Raw genomic sequence first — 24,785 nt, forward strand, 5'->3', positions numbered from 1 at the left:
AGTGGCTATTTAAAAGAATGGCCAACCATATCATCCATGGACATAGATCTCATATACAGTAGTTAATCTCCTTTCTGGCTCGAAGAGGGGTGACCAAAGCATGGCAACCCTCCTAAAAACTTGCTTCCTCTAAAAATTCTGGACAGTTGTGAAGTTGAAGTTGATATTATTCATTTCAAAAGAACCTTTGGTCCATCAGCTGTGGGACTAACCAAAATTTACAGGTAAAGGGAACATCATTCTCTGACAATGTATGTATCCATCAAGAGAATACTGTGCTCAATAAAGTATACTTGTTACACATACACACACTTCGATATGTTTAATGTCATTCTTCACACACTTACTTTCTTCTGAAGGGCACAGTGGAATATAAAAATAAACATTCCTTGGAAGGCGTTGAACACTGTGAAGAGGTATGTCATTACAACAGTCTCCTCATTGATGAGGAACAGACCAAAAGACCACGTAACTCCAAGCAGACACATGAGGGCGAAAGCACCAAGAACCCAGGACCTGAGAAGAGACAATAGTGAAGATGAAGATTAACATCTGGGCTAGTTGGATGAATGCTCTTGCAAAAAGAAAACTTTGGGGAATTTACAAAGTTATACATCCTTCATTGAAGTATCTAGAAATGTACCAAGCTAGAAAAAATTGCCCTGTTACAGCTTATTAATATGAAACTATCAGGAATGAGAGTGACCAACTTCTGTAGCTAGAAAGATGAAGCTTTGCTCTGCATTGGGACAAGGCGTCTTTACTTAAAATTTAGAGACTGATTTACATACAAAGTGCTATTAGTAACACTCAAAAATACAATTCTTGATTTATTTCCCCCTGTTCTTCACAAGTAAGCCGGCTTAATTAATTGTCATACCCAAGTTGGTCATCTAAATGGGGATGTGGTTCTGATAAGCTTTTCACTAATTGATAAAAACCTAAAAGGAGGTTGCCAACCTGTCTGCAGTTCAACTGCTCCCATGTGACTGCCCCGTTCCTAGGCGTTTCCAGTTTGGCTTGGTCCCTGGACCACTAAAGCCAATAACTGGAATCAGCAGTCACATATGCTAGAACACCACATCACCAGCATGTCACTTCAAGTGGGAACTGGAAGCGTCTGGGAATGGGAAGGCAGCATGGTAACGGATGGACTGTGGTCAGATGAATGCATTTTTTATATTTTTTTGTTTATTGGGAACAGGTTCTGACCACTAAAGTTGTCGGCTTTTAGACACACAATGCTAAATATTTTGCATCCTTATGTTTTTACAAAATGCAAGATGAGATTTTAGCAAAGCAAGAAATAACCCTGTGGACTTGTTTCTTCATAACAATAATGGTCAAAAATAACCTTGGAAGAGGTTTTAAAAAGTTTGTGCAGCAAAGATGATAAAATGCTCACTAGTTCAATGCTCCACATATTCAGTGGTTTTGGTTGGTCTCCATTTACTTGTCCTGCAGTGATGACATCACATACATACATTTTTTCGAAATCCCAGACACCTTTAATATTTCTTAGAGAGTCCAATACATTTGTTGAGGAACAGTACGAAATAAAATCAAAGCAAAAACCATGTTACACATATCAATCAGCCACTAATACTTTAGATATATATTCCTGAAGGTTATTGATAGCACTTATGTAAATCAACAGCGTTTGAATGTGATCCGCGTATATTTTGCAGTCCTTCACAAAGAAGCTTTCAACTTCTTTTCAACTTTAATGGAAAACCTATTGATCCCAATTACAATTTTACTATTCACAAACCCAATTTGCTTTTATGCTTATGATGTCTCATCACAAAAAGCTGAAATGAATATTAAAAAATACACTGCAAAAAATAATGAAGCACAATCTGACAACCACAATGAGAGGAACACAAAATATAGGACCATGGAAGGTAGAGACGAGGAGACAAGAGAGGGACGTTTCCATGAATAACCCGACAAAAAAAAAAAAAAAAAAAAAGACTGAAATTTTTTTAAATGGAATGGAGGACAAGGAAGGTTTCAGTTAGGGCATTCCACATCTAGCTAATGGTCTCTTACTTGATAAAAGGCTTATTATCTTCATATCTAGAGAGCATTACAAGCAGAGGAGAGAAATCAAATTGTTAGAGACAGAAGTGGAGCAGAGAAAAAGGCGCATTTTTATTTTTATTTAAGGCAAAAAAAAAAAGGGGGAGTTAAAACTTTTCAAATTACGAAGAAAAAAATATATAGGGGGTTTGATATAGGGATTAAAATGGTTCTACTAATATCATGCTAGAATTGTTAATGTAAGGATTCACCTTACCCAGGTAAGTCCGTATTATAGTAGCCATCACATACACGATAATTACTGGAGTGGATGAGACAAAGGGAGGAAAAGGAAAGAAAGAGAGAGATGCTAAAACAGAAACCTCTCTACCATCATGCAACATGCAATGTGGAGTAATATTAATATAACACTTTTACAGAAAGACAAGCCTGTGCCCTGGAAAAAACACCTTTATATCATGGTGGGATTATGCTGTAATGTCCACATGAACAAATATACTAGCCACTTGAACAGAAATAATAAAGTCTGACCTTGACATACCGGGCCAACCCAGTAAATACACACGTTTAACCTTTCTCCATTTTTCACTATGTCTACTTCCTACTGTCACAGCCAACTGCTAGAGTCCTTTGGTTCCCGACCAATAATCTAGCAAGGATACCAAATCCTGGGATATGGTGGGCACAATCTAAACCTGGGGTAAGATAGGTACATTTTTACCATTAGAGTGTGGCTGGCAACGGCCAAATGTTCGGGATGGGAAACAAAGTCTAAGGGCTTTTTACATGAGCCAAGGATCGGGAATGAACAACGCTTGTTCTTAATCGCCCCATGCTGCGGACGACCCGACAAACAAGCAAACACTCATTTGTCAGGTGATTACAACTATTATGCCACATGACAAATGATTGGTTGTCAGCAAAACATCCTTTTGTATACACAGGGATGTGCTGCCAATAATAAGTGTATCTGCAGAATGATCACGACAATGATCGGTCAGGCACATACAGACCCAACAATTGCTCCATGTAAATGGAGCCAAATGAGTATCCATCGATGCTTGTTTTGACTAAGGTTTGGCCCATGTTAAAGAACCTTAACTGTAATGTAAGGTCAGAAAAGCCTCGTCCCTCAAACATGGACACAATAGTCAACCACTTGAACATTAATGAAAACTCTCAACCTCCAAAGAAAAAAAACCTAACAACTTTCCAAACCTCACAAAGTTAAAGATCATTGAGACTGTCCAACTGTTAAGTTGGCAATGAACGTCTCGACAAACGTTTCTAGCCAATAATCTGCATGTGTAAAAGTGCGGCAGATTACTCAATGAACGACCAAAACACTAATTCATTGGGTGAATCAATTCTTCATGCAGAGGAGGTGATCACTGCATGTAAATGCAGCTCTTCACCTCTTTTAACTAGTAGGCAACTGTTGGGAAGGAATGCTACCTTCAGAATAAATTGTCTGCTCATTGGTGCAGTGTAAATGCATCTTTAGGCTACCGATTTGGTCAGTGACTGCTAACCTTACCCTTTTGACTCATAGGTTACAAACCATAACCCAGTAACTAAGCTTTAACATTCTCAGTTTAAGCTGCTTTCAAACATTTATAGAAGGTTTTTAACCAGAAATATTTATTCATAGACTATTAACCCTTCCTCTGCTCTTTACACATAAAGGATGGAAAGATTATACAAAGCGTCATATTATAATATCTCGTGCTGACTAACACATCCAACACCTACCAAGCTTTAGCAACGCAATAACCATAACTTTTAAAGGTCACACAAGAACTATGAGGATGTCAACTGAAAGACTTCTGAACTCACTATTCCTTCAGAAGAATTCAAGTGCCATCGGTCTTAAAACAAACATTTGCTTAATTAGTTGAATATATCAGATAATCTGCAAGTTAACATTAGTATTAAAGAGTCAATTCTCAGAGGAGAGCTGGATTACGAGTGGAAAGCACTTACAATCCCTACATCACAAAGCCATTTAGCAAAACAAACCTCACATAATCATATCAGCCTTGTGGACGAGAACATCATTTTAAACTGCATTTTAAATGCAAATGAAATTACCCTATTGCTATGGAGTACTTTAATTCATTTATGCAATTTTGTAGCATCATTTCAGGGAACAAATTATCTATCTTTGACCAGTGCATACAACAACTGTGGAAGGCGCGTGACGGTAGCCGACTTAATGGACTACTGACATCTCCATTGCTGACTGATAAACTGCCGAATAGTGAATGCAGAATTCCCGTTCAGAAAAGAGCACGCAGGTCACTTACTTAATGTTTTCCAGGCGGCTGGAGTCTGGTTTTAAAGTGTTGGAGTGTTTCACCATTTTGCACAGCGTGATCACCAGGAAAACAAGATTGAGCTATGAAGGAAAAACAATTGAACATGTTAAAATATGCAAACATAGGTTCACAGCGTAAATGAGCACCTTAGAAAGAGCAGATTAACTCCAGTATTAATCTCATAAGTAACACATCAAAACAAATTACAGACTTGGAGAATTCATGAAGAGTCAAAAAAGATGGTTGTCGATGTATTTGGCTTCCATAATTTTGTAGTACATTTTGAGTCAATTACTTGAACCCTACTATTCTAAAATTAAAAGGACAATGTGTGGTTGTGTCGTCAATATATATTCAGAGAACTCTGGATACCCTTAACTGCTGCCCATCCCCAACCTGAATCAGATACCTCCAGGCTCCTCCAAAGTGTCTCTTAATGCCTTTGCTAGTTTATCAATACCGGCCAGCACACCATAATAGGAGCATCATTGCCAGACCTCAACCAGAGAAGGCATACACTGCTAACCAAAAAACTGAACAAAAATATTTGGTAAACTGATTAGAAGACAGAGTGGCCCAAATCCCACTATTTGTGAAGCTACAAGAATATATTAGAATATAGTAAATCACAATAGAAACAGGCGTGAAGGAGGCCATCTACGTAAAAATGGAGAAGCCAAGATTGAATAGAGGTGGGGGGGGGGGGGGGGTTTAGACATCTATTGTCTGCCACATACAATGCTGTCTTGACACCTTTTTCTGGGAAGTCTTTATCACCTACTGACTAGGGCTGCAGCTAACGATTATTTGAATAATCGATTAGTTGCCGATTAATTACTACGATTAATCGATTAATCGGAAAAAACGACAAAATTACAAAAAAGAGGTTTATATGATCTTACTTGAAAAATTATGTTCAAAGGCCATATTAAAACAAATTGTGGACGACACTATTATGGGGGATCTGTGGACGACACTATTATGGGGGATCTGTGGACGACACTTATGGGGGATCTGTGGACGACACTTATGGGGGATCTGTGGACGACACTTATGGGGGATCTGTGGACGACACTTATGGGGGATCTGTGGACGACACTTATGGGGGATCTGTGGACGACACTTATGGGGGATCTGTGGACGACACTTATGGGGGATCTGTGGACGACACTTATGGGGGATCTGTGGACGACACTTATGGGGGATCTGTGGACGACACTTATGGGGGATCTGTGGACGACACTTATGGGGGATCTGTGGACGACACTTATGGGGGATCTGTGGACGACACTTATGGGGGATCTGTGGACGACACTTATGGGGGATCTGTGGACGACACTTATGGGGGATCTGTGGACGACACTTATGGGGGATCTGTGGACGACACTTATGGGGGATCTGTGGACGACACTTATGGGGGATCTGTGGACGACACTTATGGGGGATCTGTGGACGACACTTATGGGGGATCTGTGGACGACACTTATGGGGGATCTGTGGACGGCGTAGTTATGGAGAGGGGGGTCTGTGGACGGCGTAGTTATGGAGAGGGGGGTCTGTGTGTACGGCGTAGTTATGGAGAGGGGGGTCTGTGGACGGCGTAGTTATGGAGAGGGGGGTCTGTGGACGGTGTAGTTATGGAGAGGGGGATATGTGCACTGTTATGGGCATAACAGTGCACAGATCCCTTTCCTCATAACAGTGCACAGACCCCCCTCCCCATAGCAGTGCCATAGACAGATCCTCCCCCCTCCCCATAGCAGTGCTATACACAGACCCCCCCTTCCCATAGCAGTGCCATAGACAGATCCCCCCTCCCCCTTCCCCCTAACAGCCCCGGCCCCGATGCTTGCATCTTTATTTTACCTTTTTACAATGACGCTCCCGCTCCTGTAACAGCCAGGCAGAGCGGACGGCGGCGTAACGTCACTCAATCACGTGACGCGCCTGCTCCGCCCACTTCATGAATGAAGGAGGCGGAGCAGGCGTGTCACGTGAGTGAGTGACGTTACGCCGCCGTCCGCTCTGCCTGGCTGTTACAGGAGCGGGAGCGTCATTGTAAAAAGGTAAAATAAAGATGCAGCGACCGCCCGCCCGCCCGAATAGCAACGAATCGGCGATTATTCGATAACTGGATTCGTCGACAACGAATCCAGTTATCGAATATAATCGATTACATCGATTAATCGTTGCAGCCCTACTACTGACTCCAATTAGAACAATGGAATCAACACCTTTGACCCAATGCTGGGTATAATTACCAGATGTGGAGTGAGTTACATATTTATTCCGAATTTTTTTTTACAGTCACTCAGAATTGAGAAAGCTCATTGGAAGAACGAGGGAAAGTTTTCAAGAAATCTACAGTACGTCCAGTTGCCTTGATTTATTCTTTACAGATACAATAGAAACAGGGTAGTTTCACATTATCTGTAAATGTTATCTGAACCCAAATCTGTTGGTGGACTTCAGACCACAGATTTCTTGGGCAGCTGTTTACTGTAAGCATGTATTGAATGTGCCTTATCAAGAACACTTGAGACTATGATAAAAAAACTAAAACAAACAACAAAAAACACTACATTAGAGAATTGATATTGAAGTCATTACTTCATATAGTCTTGCAGGGCCATCAAAGGTTAAGAACACATTTTTTCTTAACTACAATATACTATATCCCAAAGGCTAATCTACAAGAACCATAAGTCAATGCGACTCCCTGGTAACACAGACTATTAAACGGACGTTCTTCTTTAAGGCTCGAGGAAAAGAGGGTTATTATGATCTATAACAAAACATGTCTAAAGAGGCCCAGTGACCGCTGTTCAAACTACTGGATAATATGAGAGACGGTTTGAGAAAAGAAGGGCAGTCGACCAAACACTATAAAATGCAGCATACAAAAAATTCATTTGGGAAATCTAACAATGCACATTAGACTGACATCAGGACCATCACTTTGAATTATGTCTCTCACCAGTTACGTTCATTATTAATAAGGTTCAAACATAGTTTGCCAACAGAATGGAAAGAATGAGCAAAATAAGAGTGAACATTTAGCCATCTTACAAAGGATTTTTTAAGTGGGGACTTAGGGACACAGGAGAAATGAACCTAAATGGAACACTGAGGACTTGTAAGGGAGAAAGTAAACATGGTAACCGAATGCTGTAGTCACCTACGCCTGCTAGGTAGATCTCCACCGACAACAGCTCCACTTGTAGGATAGATTTTATCTTTTATACAATTTGTCGAATTATTATGCACAAAATGTAAAACTAAGATAAAAATCTAAAATAAGAATAAATAATTTTATTGAAGTAAAAGCAAACATTTATATTGTGTTAGGCACATTCTTTTCACACTTTTTTGTTTGTTTGGATGTAGTTGCATTTTTTATTTGCTTTTACTAGAGTCTATCACAAATATATAACCAACTGTACATAATTGTGAGCTGAAATGATTTTGGACAGCTATTTCTATCTTTTTGATTATGTGTTGACTGTTAAAAATGGAAGAAAAAAAATCTACCTATTTTTCTTCTTCCGCATTGCTGATGGATCTCTTATTAAGGGACAGCAATGGTTTAAGGTAGGAAATACACAAGCAATTTTTGATGCAGTTTAAAGGGATTTGCCCAACTCAGACTTTAAAGTCATATCACTTGGATCAAAGTCAAATAGGTGAGGGTCCCACCTCTACGGCCCGCACCTATCTCTAGAACGGGGCCCCCTGAAATGAAGGAGAACACACGTACATGTGTGGGTGCTCTTCACTGACTGGTATGGAAGGTCAAAAAATAACAAAGTACACTAGGCTAGATTTGTAAGGTGCTAATGCACGGCCACCATCTTTTCACCTCTATGAAATTGGCAGAAATAGCAGGGCCAGTGCTGAGCTATTTTAGTACTCCCATAGCAGTGAATGGGGGGTGGCCACAATAGCGCTGTGTGCTCGACAATCACTTCGGGGGAAGGGGCGTTCTGAAGATAGGTACGAGTCCCATAGTTAGGAACCACCTATCCGACACAGATTGCAAATCCTAGCGATATGACATTAATGTCTGAGATGAGACAACCCCTTTAAGGGTACAGTTTTTAACGCAGTTTTTCAAGCCAAGCAGAAGTGGATCCAGCAAAAGGTGACGTAGAAGTCCTTATATACCCAAATATGTTTATAGCACCAAGTTTTCTCCATCATTTCAGTATTATATTCTTGTGTCGATCAGGTTTAAGAAAAGTCCTGAAATTTAGGACAGAGACATCTCAAGTATTTAGGGTTGCCTTCACAATAAAAATGTTTAAGCATAAAGACATTTGCGATCATGAGCTCCTTTTCATGCATCTATGGGCTAGTTTCTTACTCCAGCACCAAGAAGGAATAGAGGGCCACCCATATCAAATCCCCCCCCCCCCCCCCCCGGAGCTCTGCAATAGGCATAATGGTAACAGTTTTGGATGCAGTGTAAGTCCACTACAGTTCTTATTGTATAAATATTGCTGTTTCGTCATATATTCTTGTAGTACGCCCGATGAAGGGACTGGTGATGTCTCGAAAGCTCGCTATGTAACATAATTACTTCTATTTTTGTTAGCCATTAAAAGGTATCAAACCTGCAATACTCTTAATACTCAATACTCTTGTTTCTCTTAATGAGAGCACTAAACTAGTCAACTACAGGACACCGAATGATAAAATCCTCAAATGCATCACTGTTATATAGCAATCACGTGATTGTGTAGGGGTATGAGTAAAAACACAGTAGAATGGGTAAGATTTGGCATGCATTACTTGAGTAAATCAAACCCTAGTCCTATTCTCAGGGCAAATTACATATGCTTTAAAGAAATTACAAAGTCTTTTAAGAGCAGTCGGAAAAAAGATTGATGTCCATGTGTTCAATAGGTGATCAGTCTTTTACTCACTAAAATAACTATCAGCACAAAACCTGAAGAGGCTTCTTAATTCATAGTAAAACCCCTGGGAGATCCTCAGCATTATAAATTGGCATTTAAACTTTCACCAGTTTTCCGACCTACCAGGCAGAACCTCCAGATGTGAAGCATTTATGAGAAACGTTAAAAGTCAGACTAAAGGAAGCCTCAAATTCGGCTCACCACACCCTGCATAATTAGAACAATGTGTGTGCTTGTTGGAATTGCTATGAGGGTGTATGCTCCGGCTTGGCAATCCGCCATCTCTGTCATGTAAGGTCTCAGAAGAAAATAACAAGAGACAAAGAGCTTGCGTATGTTTGTGCTATTCTTTTGAAAGTACATCACTATTGTCCCCCATAGACAATGGCTAACATTTTTCCAAGCTCGTACAGGTCATATCCCCATACACAATGGGCAGAAGTTGCTCATGAAGGGGGAATTTTGTAAAAGACACAACTGAAGGAAGTCACCTCGTGCAATGCCGTTTCTGCTTTGTGAACCTTGTGAAGATGAGTTCAGTAGCCACCAAGGTTAAAGAAATGGACTTGTTCAAAATTACTATGTCAGTCTAAATGGTTCCAAACAAATTTCACTCATGCTGTGATGTCCATAGAGAGCCCATGGTATGAAATGGTAATCAAAAGGTAACCACAGGGTCCAACTGTTTAGGATCACGTGTTTGTAACATAAAAGTCTACTGAGCATGCCATTTTATTGTACCTCGCTATGACTGTCTGAAATGCGTCAGCAGTTTCTAGGGGTGGTGTTTCCTCAATCTTCTATTGCTATTTTTTTTAATTTTCAGCCTCAATAAAGTGCAAATTGGATTTTTTTTTTCAGTGCTGCACTCGTTCTGTTGAATTTCTTTGTTTACTTGGACCTGGCTCACTGGAGGGGGTCTGCAGGTGAGCTGGAGTTTATTCATTTTATGCTAACCCTTATCACTGATTGTCATTCAACGCATGCTCATATTATATTTATATTTAACTATTGAACCCTGAATCTGATGACGACAGGGGCCTTCTGAAAAATCACGAGGGTGAATTCACAGATGAACTCAGGCCACGGAGCTGTCCTCAGCATGGTACTTCTATACTAGGCAAGACATTACAGCTTCTGCCCAAACACAGTACAAGTTTTGCTGTGTGTTTTATAACCTGCTCAATTGAATCATGTCTGCCTGCGCCTTGCATTTAAAAATTCATTCCACACAGCCTGCAGTGCTGACATGGATATGATAAGACAGTGGAAAAAAAAACACCATTCTAAAGTAACCCAGCTGAACTGCACATGTTCTGACCCAAATTGTCCTCCCTGGAGCTTTTGTTACTGGGTGAGTGTATGGTCCTAAAACTGCACTTGTGTCTCGATATCTTTACAGCTAGCCATGCAGAAGACAATTTCTCCCTGGGACTGGCAGGCAAAGAGGTGTTTCTCTAAAGAAGGTTTCTAAATGAGTGCGCGAGACTGAACTCTTTGTGAACTGGATTAATTATTAAAGACGCAGATGGAGCTGTCCGAATGATAAGAACAGATCCTGACGTGTCATGATCTAAGATTTCATTAAACCATTTCAGGCATACTAATGGTATCCCAACGCTCATTACTTACATGCTCCCTCTTCATAGATATAATAACCCTACCACCATAGGAATGGCAGTCAGCACTATGACAGCAAGGCGAAGAGTGCTTTACATCCTATACGTGCAAACTCTTGCAGCAGAAAAATAAAAAAATCAACTTGTGTGCACAGCAAATCTCTAAACTGTCGAAATGTGCAAAATTCCTGCAATCGAAGCAGTGGTGACTAAGTCATGGCTGCAACTGATGCAAGATCAGGTTTGAGGCTTAGGACAACTAGAGGGCAAAGCAATTGCAGAAGAAGAATTACTCTCCGGCATGCCGATGTGATTGCTACCTGCTGTTTCATTTTTGAGGTTGGTAATACAGCATTTCTTTTCTTGGGGAGAATAATGGAAAATATTCAAAGGAAATCTTCAATAGGTTGCTCCCATCTTTTACAGATCAGTTGATAATCATTGGGCAACTTTAAGTAACCTCCAGAAGGAGACTATAGATGCATTCTGGATCAGAAGCCTGATCAGGGCTTATCCTGCAATGACTGAAATCATTTGCTATGAGATAAATGATTTTCTAGTAGAAATGTCCAACTTTTGTGACAATGAAAATAAAATTTACGCAGATTCGATACATTTTCATTTAGCCACAGGCAAGCTGAATATCATCAGTTCCACTGGCCTAATCATCATTATATACTATACTCATTATAAGAGTGTGTCCAAATTCTTCCCTAATGCAATGAAAGCAAAAGGAGAGAACAGTCCCAATTACTAGAGCGCTAATGCATGATCATCTATCTATAATTCCAAGTCTACCCAAAATGTTTCTATTAGATTTTGCTAACACCATGCAGTTCTGGCGCATTTTTTTTTGTAGGCATCCCAGAGTTGCATTATTGTATGAATAAAGTCTACACCTCTAAGGCTTTGTTCACATCAGCGCTTATTTCAGTTGTTTTGCCCCACGATGAGAGAAGAACAATGGAAACATCAGAAGCACCAGATATGATGCATGAGGGACATGAATGGCATCTGACAGACCAATCTGACTACAACTGCGATCTATCAGATTTCCATCATGGGAATCAGTATTTTACCTGACTAAATAGCATAGCATATTGTTCTACTCAATCTCGCATTTTTAACTATCTTACAGAGACTCCAAACAGAGCCTTTAACTCGGATGTGAACGAAGCCCAATCCTCAATGCAACTGATAGTATCTCGAATCTGCATCAAACTAATCCATAATATCAAGCCAATAAACTGCATACTAGACCTTCATGGCCAAAATATGGCAGCAGCCAGAGTGCCCGTCTGTCTGTAATATGGCACGATATTTGCCACCATGCGTGGTCTGTACACAAGTCTTAACACTAACCGCGGAGAATGAATTTTAGGAGCAGATCACCATTGTAGTAGACATGACTAATTTTGCATTACACTACTTATTTCAGGTGGAGTTGACTTGAACTACACGTTTCCCGTCTAGGACAGCTGGATTAAGTGATTTGGGAACCAAAGTCCTAATACAGTATAACAATGATATTAATATGACACGGCATATATACATACACATACAGTATGTATCAAGTGTATAGGTTAATCCCAAAAACAATACAATTAAACCTGAAAAATGTTAGCCCAAATTGCAAAAATTCAGATAATGTTACATAAGAAGAATTATTCTTAAATGACTGCGATGAGCAATGGATAATATTTGTTCCTCCCTTTAGTAACTGAGACCTCTTGAAAAGCTAGTAAGACAGGCAGTTAATAGTTCAGGAAAGTGTCTCCACCCAAACGCTGTCATTTTTCTAAACAGTTACAAAGATGGAGTGAGCATTTGTTATCAGCTTTATAATAGGTTCCAGGTGGTGAGCAACCTGTACCAGGAAGACCGATAAATCTCCCTGCAACCTCCATAAAGCCGAAAGGAAGACTATTCACAGATGTTTCCTTCTGATACACGAGGCCGTGTACATTTTATTATGACATCAACAGATCGTAAGAAATGGGTTAGACACATTTTTACTAGTCAACGGGGAAACCTAATAGGGCTTGGTCTCACTTGAGATTTCCTTAAAAGGAGCAATTACAACCACTGACATCAGTTTGTCATGTTTGACACCATTTTGGCCCTTCAAATAGAGAGGGTGAAACTCACATTACGATGACCAATAATCAATATAAGCAAATGCTTTTGAAGAGGAGATCCAACAGAAGAGTTGTCCTTCTGTGGTCTCAGCTTCCTTTCTATGATTAAACTGCTGATGAGTGGTCAAAAGGGTAGAAGATGGGGCTTTACATCCTATTAAAAAACTAAAGGCTTAGATTTTATCATATATAATATGTACGGTAGAGACCTATGCGAATGAGAGGAGAGAAGTCACTCAATAGTCCCAATATCTTGCGTATTGGATGTCCATTGGTCATAATAAACCATGAATAAAAGTTGCATGGAAAACAGCGATTGTGGTTGTTGCATGCAGCATCCAAAGAAAAACAATGAAGGCAGCAAATTTATGCATTTTTTTTTTCCTTTTGGGTTTTTAGATCTAAAGCTGGTGTCTCTATGGCCAAATGGGAGCTTAAAGGGGTTGTCCTACCAAACACACAGTGTCTCATCAGCTACTGCTGGACTCCAAAGATCACAAAAAAACGGGGTTCCATTCCCCAATATGAATGGAGTGCCAGGTAAAGCTTGTGTGCATCTGCTGCTCTACACAGTGTGCTGTCCACATTTTTTTGCAGAACAATTGAAATGAATGGGTCCGCATCGTATCCGCAAATAAAACGGATCGAACACGGAAACTAAATACGTTCGTGTGCATGAGGCCTTAGCATGATTGTTGGGGGTCCCCAGCTGTTTCAAATCACTTATTACCTGCTTTCCCCATGTGATAACAATTCTGGACAATCTAAATGCCCAATAATTATTACTCCAAGGGGGATGCAAGCAGACATGTCAGGAGAGGTGACAGGTCCTCCTTAAATTCTGTCTGGAGGAAAGATCGTTCAACCAACAAATGGTCTAGGACAGGCATGTCCAAACTGCGGCCCTCCAGCTGTTGCAAAACTACAACTCCCAGCATGCCATAATAGCTGTAAGCTATCCAGGCATGCTGGGAGTTGTAGTTTTGCAACAGCTGGAGGGCAGCAGTTTGGACATGCCTGGTCTAGGGCCTGCTTTAGAATTTAGTTAAGCAATTAACAAAATGAATCCATATTTAAAGGTGTAAGTAACTCCTCTCGGGACAGGCTCATGGGAAAAGCAGGACTTTTTGAACAGGCTAGCATCTACTACAGCAGTGGTCAGCAACCTTAGGCACTTCAGCTGCTGGGAAACTATAACTCCCAGCATGCACACTTGCTTGGCTGTTTTTTTAACTCCCATAGAAGTGAAAGGAGGATTCTGTGAGTAGTAGTTTTCAGAACAGCTGGCGTGCCGGAGGTAGCCGATCCCCGTACTAAATAAATAGGCTCATCTCAAATAATCCATATACAAAGATAGAGCACACACTTGACATCTAATTTGGTCCATTAATAAAATGCACACATAGAAAAAGCAAGTTAAATTATTGCAACAATTTATAAATGGGTAAGGAGAACAACATCTTACCAGAATAATGAAAGCCACTGGACCAATAAAACTCCAGATGAAATTGTTGTCTACTTTCAGCCAGCACCTTTCAAATGGAAAAGCATAAAATTAATACAAATGAGTTTGGAAATCACACTTCATAACAAAAAGTTCCGCGCACCAATCATCTCAGCACTGCAAAGTGCCAACATGATGTGGGTATTGGGGAATCTTTGCAGAACAGACAGAGGGGCCGTCAGTGAACCACAGCGCAGCCATCTGACTATATTACAAGGGTATAATTTATTTACTTTACACATTATTTGATTTATAGATTAGGATTTCAGCAGGAGATCTGTAATTTACTAAAAAGAAAAAAAAAAAAAAGAAAACCCTTTATTTCATTTTTGCCACGATCATTCTTTTGAGATCCTCAAGTTTGGCCTTTTATCTTTATGGCATATGCAAAGTAGGCGTCTCGCTGGAATGTAACAGACATAAAATGTTCAGCTGTCATGTTCTGCTGAAAACCAGTAGGACATTAAAAAATAACCCAAGTGGGACTTAAGCATAAAAAAAAGAAAAAAAATATGAAACATTTGATATCAGGCTAAATGATGCATAAACTTATCAGTCCAGGCGTCACGCCGTGGATCACCATTTCCATGCTTGGACGTAACGGACTGAATAATATTATCTGTTAATATGAGTACATTTTAGCTGTCACTATGTTGTCTGATAAGTAATCTCATAAGGTCACATTATTCTCTTTGAAATATAAAGGTGTTTAAAATGAAGCCATTTTAAGGTCATAGTAGCATTAAATATCTTTGGTTAAAATAATGATTGTTTTTACTGCTCTAAAATAAAATAAATAAATAAGGATTCTTTACAGCAATGAATGGACATTATGGAAATCTCAACACGAAGACCCCAACTGATACATCAGAAATCATTTATGGGATAAAACCTAAAAGACTATTTTGAAGGGGTTTTCCATTAGAAAAAAGTATATGTTTGATGTGTGGTCCCATAAAAAAACGGTGCTGGTCACAGACCGTCGATGCCTGGTCCCTCGTTGCTCTCTGCCTCCTTTTGACACGAGGACATGTGATTGCTGCAGCCAATCAACGGTTGCCAGGGTCATCTACGACATCCAATAATTGGCTGCAGCAGTGACATGTCCTTGTCTCAGAACATTATCACTGGACCCAGAAGAGAGTGGCGGGAAACCGGGCAAAGTTAGGGGATAAGTGAGGTAAGTATGTTTACAGAGCATCCTCTGCACTATAACAGAAAACCCCTTTAAAAAGATTCTCACTTTAGACCTGATGTATCCATGCCAGTTCTCTGTGATGAGCCAACTCCTTTAAAGGGATTTCCGGGTTGACTATGGTTTTTAACAGATATGCTCAAGTACATACCTCAAGTGCTTACCTCAAGTACATTTTCCCCATAATCTCTCTTTTTCGATTTGGACTCTCCTGACCTGTTTTTACCGTGTAACCCAATGCCTCTGTCCAACCAAACCCATGATGCACTTCTCTTTTCTCTGCCACAGCTAGAGCACAACCCTAAAAAAGCCTAGCCAGAGGATAGCCTCTCCAACCCAGCTACTTACACAGACACTGCCCTATCACTGCCCTATCACTGCCCTTGCTGCTGATTTGAAATGCCCATAACATCACAGGAAATAGGAAAGAGCTGCATGGACATGGTCATGTGACCACAGCTCAAAACGGAAGGTAGGAGCAATAAATGCGTGTTAGTGAAAACCGGAAAACCCCTTTAATGCATAAAGCTGGAGGGCCGCAGGTTGAGCATGCCTGCTCTAAAGCATCAAAGGCTTGCACAATTATGGATTTCTTTAAGAGTTATTGTTTTCTTCTACCTCAGGTAGGTACAATGTCATAGAATACTAGAAATGGAGACACTGGGAAAACCCGTTTACAAGGTGAAGAAGACACAGAAAAACAAACCTCGATTTACATCATCAACTAGTCAACTGGTTCTAGTTGTTATTGACTTACGCTTTCTCTGTTCCATAACCTTTATGGTCAATAGCTGCCGAGACACCAACCACCACAGCAGGGAAGAGGTAACCGACAACGTAGTAATACTTTTTCCTTGAATATTCGCTTTCAAATACTTCCACAAGCATGAGGTAAAGTTGGACACCTTCCAGGCACATCCAGGCGAAGGCCGCCAGGAAGAAGTAGTGAAGGAGCCCAGCGAGGATAGCACAGGCAATCTAAGGAGAAAATAACAGATCCAAGCACGTTGAGACAATTTTACTTGTGATCATCTAGCCAAAGTATTACTGCAAAGCAGGAGCATATGTGTGCGTGCTGGGGATTCCATGCATGAACTGGACTTAATTGTAAGCATTACATGGGGATATGGTAAATTATTTCATTTCTGCTGGACAAAATGTACTAACAAACAAAAAAAAAAACAGGTGCTTTAAACTGAAATTTTAATTTAGAGAAATAAAATACATTATTTAATCAGTAAGTTTCTTATAAGGAAATCACTACATTCAATGACGTAGAAGTCTAAAGTGAGCATAGAATTCAGCCAGTATACCTCGTTAACCACTTAAAGGTAAAAAGTCCCTGTCCACATGGTCTTTTAGGGTATATGGGCCTGATTGGGAGGTCCCAGTTAGGGACTGTTCTCCATCAGCCAGAGCACAGAGCCGCTGTAAAAAAAAGAATAGTGACTCCGGAAGACTAAGCGCACATATTACATGTATGTGACACTATATTTCAATTTCTGGACCTTCTGGCACCGATCAATGATAATTGCCATGGATTCTGGCATTTGTAGACCAAGCAGTCAACTCATTGTTAGGGAAGCGGCTCTACATAAAGGGGCTGTTCACTGAAAATGTAGGCAGTAAGGGAAATGTTATTTTAGGCTAAACAAAGGATCCTCACCATATTGCTTGTTTTATCAATGCTGATCAAGAACAAAGACTCTGCAATGAACAGGTTGATGCAAAGATTCTTGTGTATTGTATTTCGATCACTCTGAAGACCACGGAAGAAGCAGAAGGTAAAAATACAAATGGCAAGACAGACCAGGGAGATGACTATTCCCATCCGTGTTATGACATCCAGGAACTGTCCGTGTCTACTGTCTTTGTACTGGAAAATATAAAAATTCAACCATTTAGTATGGAACTTTTCTGGGCAAGAGAAAAAAAACGAAATAATAAGTTGAACGCTTACAAAAAGAGAAAGTACACTTTGAAAGATATCTGTTGATGATCTCTATCATGCAAGAAATTTCCTAGATGCCTTAAATTAAATCTATTGTTCTTGCAATCACCATACTTCCTTTTTCCAACCTGCTCCTCTCCCTTTTCCCAAACGTAAAAATGAAGCTCACTCATCCAAAAACAATTCAGATGGTATTCTTATATAAACACTATATAGACACAGACCATCCCGGTGCAAAACAGTACAAGATAAAAATGTTCATAAAATAAATCTATATATAAAGCAATTTTTTTAGTTGCTAGATGCAATAGGAATTATTTTTCAGATGCCAAGAAGATACGTACCACGATCTCTCGATGGGCCATGAGTATAGCAAAATTGGTTAAGTGACTACAAGCGCAGGTTGTGTGAGTGAGATTGGTTTCTATCAAACGGCAACCCTGTGTGGACCAATATCCCATCATCGTTCTCTCAGAGTAGTTCCAGAAAGAGCAATTGGCATTAAAATAATTGTGAGGCTGAGAAAAAAAATTGAAAAATAAATGATACATTAAAAACCAAGAAAGCATCAAGTAGTAGGATCAAAAATTCTATGATCTAAAACCCCACGGTGGACAATATATCATGAAGTGTGGAGACTACAAGAAGCGTTATACAACACATTTAAAATTTTTACGATGTGGCCCAAACCTCGGCTACTACTCAGGGCTTACGCACACGAACATATTTTTTGTCTGTGTCCGTTCTGTTTGTGTTATTTTTTGCGGCACGTATGCGGAACCATTCACTTCAATGGGGCCGAAAAAAAAACCAGAAATGGCTCAGTGTGCATTCCGTGTCCGTATGTCCGTTCTGCAAAAAAAAATACATGTTCTATTATTGTCCATATTACGGACAAGTATAGGACTGTTCTATTATGAGCCGATATCTGTGTTTTGTGGATTCACAGTTTGCGGACTGAAAAACAACCACGGTCGTGTGCATGAGCCCTTAGGTACAGGTCCAGGGTTTGGGCTTGGTTTATGCAGTTCATTAAGATATGCAGGTGGTACTTAATGAATTGGTCAATGAGAAATGACAATTAAGAGTCACATTTTTGAAGACCATTGCAAGAAGAACAAGTTACGGCAAATTACAGTAGTAAAATAAGGACCACTAGCTTCAAATGGCTAAAGGCTATCATCTGGACGGTTGGAAAAGGGCTCAATGCACAGAAACCCTGATCGATTTATCGGTATAGAACCCATGTAACGGAGGCAACCATTGTGTGGGCTGTACTAATTCCAGAGAGCGGCCCATCAATTCGCTGGCAACCAGACACAATGAACAAGCCTTGTCTAAACTTTCGAACAGAACATGCTTTAGATCTTATTCCCTGTTATCAGGATCATTCCAAGTCTCCAAGGTTCTTTTTTTAACAGCTCTTAGCTGCAGCACTTTTCTTTCAAGGACAGAAAATCCATTATTTAGCGCTGAATGAGATAAAGCACTACAGAAATCTACTCAGTGTTACACAGTAAGGGAGCTGACTAAGGAGAGCAACAAACTCTACAATAATCACTGCATCTACTTCCAGCTCAGGAAAGAAAAAAAATATATATATACAAAAAAATTATAATCAAAAAGCAACATTTTTGCTACAGTGAGATTTATATGAAATGGTGAACAGATATATTTATTTTAATCATAAATATATTCTAATGTAGATTTTTAAGGTTCTAATATAGACCGGTTTTCATAATAATAAAATCGTAATATAATATATCAATTTTTTAGCTTCCAAAAATGTTTTGCATGTAAGCATATAATAAGATTAAAAAGGTTGACCCTCACGATCAGCTCTTGGTATGGCACCGGTGCTGTACATTGCATAGCAGCTGTTCTTGGTATCACAGCTCAGCCCCATTCACTTCAATGGGGCTGAGCTGTGCCTAGGCCATGAGACTGATGAATGTGTCGTCACATGGCCTAGGAAAAGCTGGAAAAGGCTGTGGCACTACTGAAAAGGCTGCTGTCTTCTCAAAACGGCTGATCAGTGAAGGTCCCGGTTGTCGGACCCCCACCGATCTGATACTGATTACCTAAACAGAGAATAGGTCATCAGTATTATAGACTCGGAAAACCCCTATAGGAGGTTAAATTTCCTGCGAGAATGGGAAATTGTATTTAGAAAAGAGTGTTATGTAAACGGTATTTTTGAACATTTTTTGCATTTTACACGTAATGAATACATATAGAACATTAAAATGGTAATGGTTCATCTCGTTAAAAATAATTTGCACATGCTAATCCGTGTCTTCACAAGGAACGAACTCCATCGCTCATGTTTAACAGCTAAAAAGATAAAATGGGACGTGGTAGTCATTTAATCCGGCCAAGTGCAAATCCAGCAAAACAGAAATAGTAACGCAGGATGTCATGAAATACAGCCCCTTTTAAAGCACAGTCATTAATGTGAAATGGAAGCAACCTTTTGGCATGAAGACCAGAACATTCTATCAATTTACGTGCACACTGAAGGCATCTAAGGCCAATCACCTTGCCAAACACTGTTGGACATTTTGGGCCTCGTTTTGGTTGATATGATTTCATCTCATTATGTTAATAAAGAACACCAAAGAAACTGGACGATAGTTCGCTGGACCATGGGTATAAGCTACTATAGAGTTTTGGGATTGTAAGCCTGATGCTTAGGAACAGTAGTGCACACTTCTTTGGATTAATTACAGGCCCAAAATTTCTATAAATGAGTAACTTAATGGAAGATTAATTTGATTTCTGGTGGACTACTACAGTCTGAATGTTTAGTATCTCCACAAGAACGTGATGGACATCAGAACAAACCATAGGAAAAAGTACATACAGAGATAGGCTATTTAACTGGTTCTAGATCAAGAAATTTGACCAGGCTGATGCACTGTTATTTTAGACTTAAGTGTTGTTCATACAATGCATTTTGAGTATTTATAGCCAAGAGGAGGAGAAAAAAAGAGCCAAATGTTCTTCCTTTAGCGTTAGACTATTATTTTGGATCTATTCTTGCTTTTGGTCAACCTAGCCTCATTGGTAATTTCCTTGCAAACCGCTCCCATAAAACAGAAACACTAACTCTCCCAATTAGGCTAGGTGCCATCAGGAGCCTCCATTGCAGAATCGGGCAAAAAAGCAGGACCAAATACTGCTGCATGTGGTAGTTTTTGTCCAGTAGAATTGAAGAACCCATAATTAAAACCTAACAGATCTCATTATAGTCAAAGAGATCTATTGGGTGCCATTGATGTCCAACATATGGCAGAATTCGTTTTTTTCCCTGTTCCTATAATGGAACAGAAAAATGGAAAATCAATGGTGATGAGAACACAGTCTATGGAAGAAATACCTATTCAAGTAAGACATGAAGAGATGTCTGGGTAATGGATGATTAAGAGAGGGAGTTTCCGACATTTCTTTGTTTTGTTGGATTTGTTCTCCAATCATGCGCCGGTTGCTACTGGTCAGCCAAAATCTTGCATGCATTTTCATTAGGAAGAAGGTCTGGAAGCACCTCATCTCCCATGAGAACAAAGGATCCCAAATAAATAAGATTTTCGGCTAGAACTCTAAAAATCAGCAGGCTCGCCAAGCGTTAATCTAATGTATATGGTCAACTTGACACTCAAAGAACTAAAAAGTACCTAAAAGAATTTTTGCAACTGCTGTTATTTACATAGCTTTTCCTAACATTGGCATCCAAAACTGATTTTACACTTGGAGGCATCTAAACCTGCTAATTTAGACAGAGTAATCAGAGTTTAGATTAAGCTGCCCTGCTGCTAAGGTAAGAGTTAATTTTTACTCACAAATGAATTAGACTCATTTACATTTTCATGTTGCTACTGAATTAGCTTTCATTAAGAATACACTTAAGTTCTAATAATCACTGATCCGAGTTTCATTTAATTTTATGTTCGATGGCTGAAAGAAATTCTCCTTGTGACCTGGAGGCATGTTTCAACTCCTGATGGAAACTTTTTTTTACTAGTCAGATAACCCAACAGACCATATCCTATCCTATATCGACTCCTGATTTTATAACAACTCAATATGGCAACTCACGTCAATGTGCTTCAGTGTGAAGTACACGGGATCCGTTAAGAAAACGCGACTAGATTCCTTGTTAATGGAGGCTGCGATCACGTCAGAGTTCACGGCAATCCGTGTGCTGTTCCGACCGGCTAGATCACTGCCGAGTTTTATGGTGGCATTTTCGGTGCTGAGGAACTGGCCCAGGCTTTTATACTTGATGAAGACCAGCTTGGCTAAGCCTGGCAGACAACGGAAAAATAAATTAGTGAATAGCGTTCGGCCATAAGTACTGTTGTTACTCTAACAAGGCAAACCCGCAGACCCTCATTAAAGTAAAGCAGAAAGGAGAGCTGCTCTACAGATGTTTTTGCAGCTCTTAAAAGGAATTACCATTTGCTAATAAACAATTCCAATGCTAAAGTTACAGATCTGAGAGTTGGAACAATAGCAGTCGGAACATGTGCCCAGCGACTTACCATTCCTGCTGTTCTGTTTGACGGTGTTTGCAGAGAGCTGGATCAGGTTCTCTTCGTTGTTGCCCTGAGGAAATCTCAACTCTTGCACCTGGCCCTCTGTATTGAGCACAGCCACTTCGAGAACTGGTTACGGTGAACAAGAGTCGAGAAAGACGACAGCAGTGTTACAATGCGCCTATTATGAGTTCCCTCAACATGTGTGCAGGGGAAACAGTGGAACAGCTCTGTTAGTCTCTTGTTAATAGAAAACTGTGCTTAACTTATATAAAAGGCACATTGAAATTTAAATCTGCAGCCCCACAGCAGAACACTGTTTAATAGCGTTATAATGTTACGTTACAAGATACTCTGTTTTTTTTTTTTAGCTCCTTTGGCATTAGATAGGCTTAGAACAACTCAATATACCTGCAAACCTAGGAATTTTTTTAAGCCTCCATTTCACGCTCCCCAAGCAAAAATTTACTTCGCTTAGGGAACCTATTTACATAGATTGCCCTCCCTGTACAATCAACTCTAAAACAAAATTCAATTAATATCACAAGAATCACAGTGAACCTCCCTCGTTAATTAGCAATTAAAGAACTTAATAACTGCGAAGATGAAGTGCAACACCCTGCTATGAAACGCCATTCCACTATAACAGAGGGATATATACACTGTGTGCCTAGCCTTCAAATTTCCTTACCTATATTATTTGTGGGCATAGTGACTCTTGTCGGGTCGGCCAGGTTGTCCGCCAATACAAATGCACCTTCCTCAAGGGTATCCAGTAACATTGTGGCAGCGTGTGCTTGCTCCGAGGAATTCATGTCTCTCCAAGACTCCAAAGCATCAAACCTCAGCAGATTGTCCACGGTGTCTACAATAGCCTGAGAGAATCGAGATGTCACCATTAGGTCTTACCATGCCATTTAAGGACAACAAGCATAAAAGATTTAAAAGTCAACAAATGTTGGATCGGCTTGCAACAAAACAATAATCTATTTAGAAGGAAGTGACCATAAAATGCATGTATACCTGGAATGAATGAAACACGTATACAAAAAGTCACGAGCAGGAACTTAAGTAAATGAATTGTAAGCTTGTCAATAACTATAAAGCAGACATCAAGGCGAATAAAGGAACATTAAAAGAAAACATAGCCAAAAGATAAATACTTTGGTAATTAATGGTCATGCTATATTTAAGGCATATATTAACTTGCCAGGGAATGTCTAAACAAGCATTTCATGTGTGTTTTAACTGTATTTAAACTAGGCAACTTGCCATCATGAAAAATACATAGGGCTGAACCTTCTCTTAAATAATGCCATCCACACACATTATTTCACTTAGAGATCATGCCCAAAGATCCTAGCCAAAGGGAGGCAACAAAGAAAAGTAGCCAAAAAAATCCTGGCAAGAAAAAATATAGAGGCAAGGTACTGTCTGTGATATCAAGGGCAAAAGCCTACACTACAGGTCCCATGAAGAAGAGAATGATCTATGTATCTATAATTAGTTGCATGTAGTCATCATCAGATTCCTTCCTAAAGATATCCTTAAAAAAAAAAAAAAAAATTCAGCATCTTCTAAGTGCTTCAATTCATAAATCAGTTCAGACGTATGAGAAGTATATTTGGATATCCATTTGGGACAAATCCAAGGATTCCAAACTAATCACTCCCTGAAGTGTAGCTTCATACTTATGAGACACTGAGATGATGATTGCATCCACTGGACTCTTATAGGACAATTAAACAGCAATTTTGCGTACCATCAAAGAACAAATCGCTGGTTTGAGAAAAGAACAGGAATAGTTCGGCTTGAGCATCGCGATGTAATGCTGTAGCCAACTTGGCTGCTGGCATTACAGTGATTGGCTGGCCAGAACGCGTCACTAGGTGCTATATAGCACCTGATGACACGTGTTCGGATCAATATTAGTCAGGGAGAGCTGGAGAGCAGAAGGGAGAGATAGTGTAGGGATTAAAATAGCAATATTTTAGTTTTTATACTTGTTATAGACCCAAAAGTCCTTTTAAGGACTATTGCGTGTGGCAGCAATATATAATTTTAGCGCAACCTGCGCTAAATAGCTTGCAATTGTTTGGCTGCTGGTGACCGCAACATTATCTGTGCTACATCTCCTGTGCAACGTGTGAGCAGCCTAAATATATCTGTGACATCCAGTGTTCTTTTTATGTAGACTGTGTCCGCTGCAGACAGTTACATTACCTGCGCTACATCTCCTGTATAACGTTTGCCCATCCTAAATATCAGTGACATTAATTCAGTGTAATTTTTTATTAGCCGCTGGTGACATCGACATTACTTGCTCATGTTTAACGTGTGTGCATCCTAAAAATATCTGACTCTGTGTACTTTATTTACGCATACACTTACAAAACCTGCGCTACTGTACGTGTGACATACTTGCACGCATACATACCATTTAATATGCACAAGGCGAGCAGTAAGGGACGGGGAAGTGGCCGTGCTGCTGATTGTGCACGCAGAGGCTGTGGCCCTGGGCGCGGTGAAACTGTGCCTGCTGCCAGAGCACAAAAAAACAAACAAA

At 39.9% G+C, this 24,785-nt stretch overlaps 1 protein-coding gene across 8 annotated transcripts in view; it reads right to left on the bottom strand.

Annotated features, from left to right (window-relative positions):
* The window catches only part of ADGRL2 (adhesion G protein-coupled receptor L2), a 180,514-nt gene that overhangs the window by 13,053 nt on the left and 142,676 nt on the right, over positions 1-24,785 (bottom strand). For all 8 annotated transcript variants that reach the window (XM_044301911.1, XM_044301908.1, XM_044301915.1 and 5 more), the window contains 9 exons: positions 22,911-23,094; positions 22,226-22,348; positions 21,780-21,988; positions 18,029-18,202; positions 17,400-17,609; positions 16,491-16,711; positions 14,500-14,566; positions 4,350-4,441; positions 348-516 (listed from right to left, as the gene is read on the bottom strand). In XM_044301911.1, the coding sequence (XP_044157846.1) occupies positions 348-516; positions 4,350-4,441; positions 14,500-14,566; positions 16,491-16,711; positions 17,400-17,609; positions 18,029-18,202; positions 21,780-21,988; positions 22,226-22,348; positions 22,911-23,094 (1,449 nt within the window). The remainder of the gene's footprint in view (positions 1-347; positions 517-4,349; positions 4,442-14,499; positions 14,567-16,490; positions 16,712-17,399; positions 17,610-18,028; positions 18,203-21,779; positions 21,989-22,225; positions 22,349-22,910; positions 23,095-24,785) is intronic.

This window comes from Bufo gargarizans, chromosome 7, assembly GCF_014858855.1.
Source record: "Bufo gargarizans isolate SCDJY-AF-19 chromosome 7, ASM1485885v1, whole genome shotgun sequence".
NCBI classification, from domain to species: Eukaryota; Metazoa; Chordata; class Amphibia; order Anura; family Bufonidae; genus Bufo; species Bufo gargarizans.